At 61.0% G+C, this 3,734-nt stretch overlaps 1 protein-coding gene across 1 annotated transcript in view; it reads left to right on the top strand.

The window, feature by feature from the left end:
• The window catches only part of VRTN (vertebrae development associated), an 11,186-nt gene extending 7,768 nt beyond the window's left edge, over positions 1-3,418 (top strand). The window contains exon 2 of the mRNA XM_049612489.1: positions 428-3,418. Within this exon, the coding sequence (XP_049468446.1) occupies positions 429-2,540 (2,112 nt within the window). The 5' untranslated portion in view covers position 428 and the 3' untranslated portion in view covers positions 2,541-3,418. The remainder of the gene's footprint in view (positions 1-427) is intronic.
• The last annotated feature ends 316 nt before the right edge of the window (positions 3,419-3,734 follow it).

Genomic DNA, 3,734 nt, shown 5'->3' with positions numbered 1-3,734 from the left:
GTGTGTGTGTGTGTGTGTGTGTGTGTGTGTGTGTGTAGCTACATATCTCCTTACTTTCATTGTCTCTTTTATGCCCACACTAACTGTATAAGGTGGATACTCTTATCATCCCGTTTTACCAGAAAAGGAACCAGAATAATGGAGAGCTTAAGTGACTTGCTCAAGCTACTATCAAAAGCCAGGCTGCAGAGACGAGTTGCTTTTCCTGGCCGCTCTCCCCCCTCACCCTTCCCAGGGAGCAGGGTCTCCTCTGGAACAGACGCTGGCTGGGGAGTGACTAACCCCCGGGAGGCCCTTAGCTGTTACACCCACCCTCTGGGGGAATGGGAGTGGGTGGGCACTCTCCTTAGGGAGAAGGTGCAGGACACCATCGCTGGGTCTCTGGGCACCTTGTCCTGACCCTGCCCTCTGCCCTCTGTCCTGGCAGGATGACGTCTCGGGAGCAGCTGGTACGGCAGGTGCTGCAGGAGCTGCAGGAGGCCGTGGAGTCCGAGGGCCCGGAGGGTCTCGTGGGTGCTGCTCTGGAGGCCAAGCAAGTCCTGTCGTCCTTCACCCTCCCCACCTGCCGAGAGGGGGGTTCCAGCCCCCAGGTGCTGGAGGTGGACTCCGTGGCGCTGAGCCTGTACCCGGAGGACGCTCCCCGGAACATGCTGCCGCTGGTGTGCAAAGGCGAGGGCAGCCTGCTGTTCGAGGCCGCCAGCGTGCTGCTGTGGGGCGATGCGGGCTTCAGCCTGGAGCTGCGGGCCCGCACGGTGGTGGAGATGCTGCTGCACCGGCATTACTACCTCCAGGGCATGATCGACTCCAAGGTGATGCTGCAAGCCGTGCGCTACTCCCTGCGCTCTGAGGAATCCCCCGAGATGACCAGCCTGCCATCCGCCACGCTGGAGGCCATCTTCGACGCGGATGTCAAGGCCACCTGCTTCCCCAACAGCTTCTCCAACGTGTGGCACTTGTACGCCCTCGCCTCCGTCCTGCGCCGCAACATCTACTCCATCTACCCCATGCGAAACCTCAAGATCCGGCCCTACTTTAACCGCGTCATCCGGCCGCGCCGCTGCGACCACGTGCCCGCCACGCTGCACATCATGTGGGCCGGCCAGCCCCTCACCAGCCACCTCTTCCGCCACCAGTACTTTGCCCCCGTGGTGGGGCTGGAGGAGGTGGAGGCCGAGAGTGACCCCGGCCTGCCCCCAGCGCCTCCAGCCCTGGCCCCGCTGCCGCCACCCGCCAAGACCCTGGCGCTGCTCAACCAGGAGCCCGGCCTCAGCTACTCCCACCTCTGCGAGCGCTATAGCGTCACCAAGAGCACCTTCTACCGCTGGCGGCGGCAGTCCCAGGAGCACCGGCAGAAGGTGGCCACGCGCTTCTCCGCCAAGCACTTCCTGCAGGACAGCTTCCACCGCGGGGGCGTCGTGCCGCTGCAGCAGTTCCTCCAGAGGTTCCCCGAGATCTCCCGCTCCACCTATTACGCCTGGAAGCAAGAGCTCCTGGGCTCTGGCACTTGCCAGGCCCTGGCCCCCAAGGAGGTGCAGGTGCTGGAGGAGCTGGAGAAGCTGCCGGACGAGCAGATCGCCAAGGGGCTGGGATGCTCGTCGCTGGCCGTGTCGAGCCCTGGCATGATCTTAATGCAGCGGGCCAAGTTGTACCTGGAGCACTGCATCTCCCTGAACACACTGGTACCCTATCGCTGCTTCAAACGCAGGTTCCCCGGCATCTCGCGGTCCACCTACTACAACTGGCGCCGGAAGGCCCTCCGAAGGAACCCCGGCTTCAAGCCGGCGCCGGCCCTCGCCACGGCCGGGGCTCCCCAGCCAGCGTCTGTTCCGGAGGAGGCCCTGCTCCCTTGGAAGGGTGAGGTGGGAGAGGGGCCGGGCCAAGCGACTGCGGGGGGACCGCCCGCCCCCCGTGAGCTCCTGCCCCCAAAGGTGCCCCTGTCCCGTTGGCAGAGGCGTCTGCGCAGGGCTGCCCGCAAGCAGGTGCTGAGCGGGCACCTCCCTTTCTGTCGCTTCCGCCTCCGCTACCCCAGCCTGTCGCCCTCTACCTTCTGGGTCTGGAAGAGTCTTGCCCGGAGTTGGCCCAGAAGCCTGTCCAAATTCCAGATGCAGGCCCCCAGCTTGGGCAAAGAAGGGATGGAAGCCGAGGAGAAGCAGGAGAAAGAAGCCTGCAGGGATGTGACCGCTGTGACGGTCCCTCCTGTGGGAGACCCCCCGCGGGTGGGGTCTTCTCCAGGAGAGGATCCGGGGAAAGCCCAGGGAGGGCCTTCCAGAGAGGGGGCCACGGCCCAGGGCCGGCCCCACAGCAGCCTCCCTGTGACCGAGGCGGCAGCGGGTGGCAGGGACGGCCAAGTGCTGGTGATGGACATGCTCGCCACCACAAAGTTCAAGGCCCAGGCCAAGCTGTTCTTGCAGAAACGCTTCCAGTCTAAGAGTTTCCCCTCCTTCAAGGAGTTCAGCGCCCTCTTTCCCCTCACTGCCCGCTCTACCTACTACATGTGGAAGCGGGCACTCTACGATGGCCTCACGCTGGTTGATGGCTGACAAGGAGGTGTGAAGGGGGCTGGGAGGAGAGGGGACCCATTTGCAGAGGGTCAGGGACCTAAGTTGACGCCTGGCTTGGCCAGGATGCCCTTTGCTCTGGCTCCCACAGTGTCTGCCTTGACTCCAAGGGCAGCTTTGCGTTGTTTCTTGGCTCTACGGCAGACAGAGCCCAACATCAGCCCTCTGGTCTCCTGTGGACAGCTACAAGACCAGAAACGTTCTCCATTTCAGTTGTTTGCCATTCTTGCTTTTTATTGTTGTCTTGGTTTTAGTTTTTTTTGTTTTGATTCAAGTGGATTGGCTGGGCCCCCTGGCTGGTGTTGGAAACTGTATGTTTGGGGTGGGGGTTTGGTTAGCTGAAGTTGCTTTCAGCTCTTCCTGGGGACGAAAGAAGTATTGTAACATGGCGATCTGTCCCATTAAGCAGAATGTAGGTCTTCAGTTTCTTTTGGGGGTTGGCACCCCCTTACTCAAAGCTGTTTCCCAAAGGAACATTAGAAATCAAACGTGGAGCAGGTCAGTGGCTTCTCTCTGGTGCCCCCAAAGGAGAGGGTGCCGGGCTCAGCATGAGACATGAGGGCATACAGGAAGAACCTCTAGGGGAAGGCCCTGGACTGGATCACGGAGGTGCCGGCCTGTCCCTTGCAAGGAGTGTGGTAAGGGGCTGGGGGAGGTAGCTTCGAGTCTCTGCTGGTGCTTGGCCCGTCTGCTGTGGACGCTTCAGTCCTCTGCCAGCCTGGTTGGCTCTTGGGGACACTTGTCTTTCTGTTGAGTCCCTCCTCGGAGCCTGTGCCCCATCAGTGAGAGACCATACGGTGGCCAGGCAGGCGAGTAACTGAATTTGCATTGTCCAAGAGTCGAGTTGGAAAACCAAAGAAATAAAGTGATGTGGTGCCCATAGCCCTTGGTCTCTGGTATTTGTTTTGCCAGGATGTGACTGCTTATTCCCACATTCCCTTTGGTTGGCGAATGGAGGGGATTACTCTGGGGATTCTGTTTAGAATCGGATCTAGAGGTGACCCTGGGTGCTCTTCAGCTGGGGGTGGGCCCTGGAAAGATACTCCTACCTATGGGGAAAAAACTGGCCCACTAAGTGCCCCGGCAGCCAGCACAAGGGTCAAGTCAGGTCTGTGTCAGGCATTCTCTTTAGTGCTTGTCATGTACCCAGGCTCGGGTCAGGACACCTCGAGCCTC

The sequence above is a fragment of the Panthera uncia genome (genome assembly GCF_023721935.1).
Source record: "Panthera uncia isolate 11264 chromosome B3 unlocalized genomic scaffold, Puncia_PCG_1.0 HiC_scaffold_1, whole genome shotgun sequence".
Taxonomy (NCBI): domain Eukaryota; kingdom Metazoa; phylum Chordata; class Mammalia; order Carnivora; family Felidae; genus Panthera; species Panthera uncia.
This window is presented reverse-complemented; position numbering and strand designations above follow the sequence as displayed.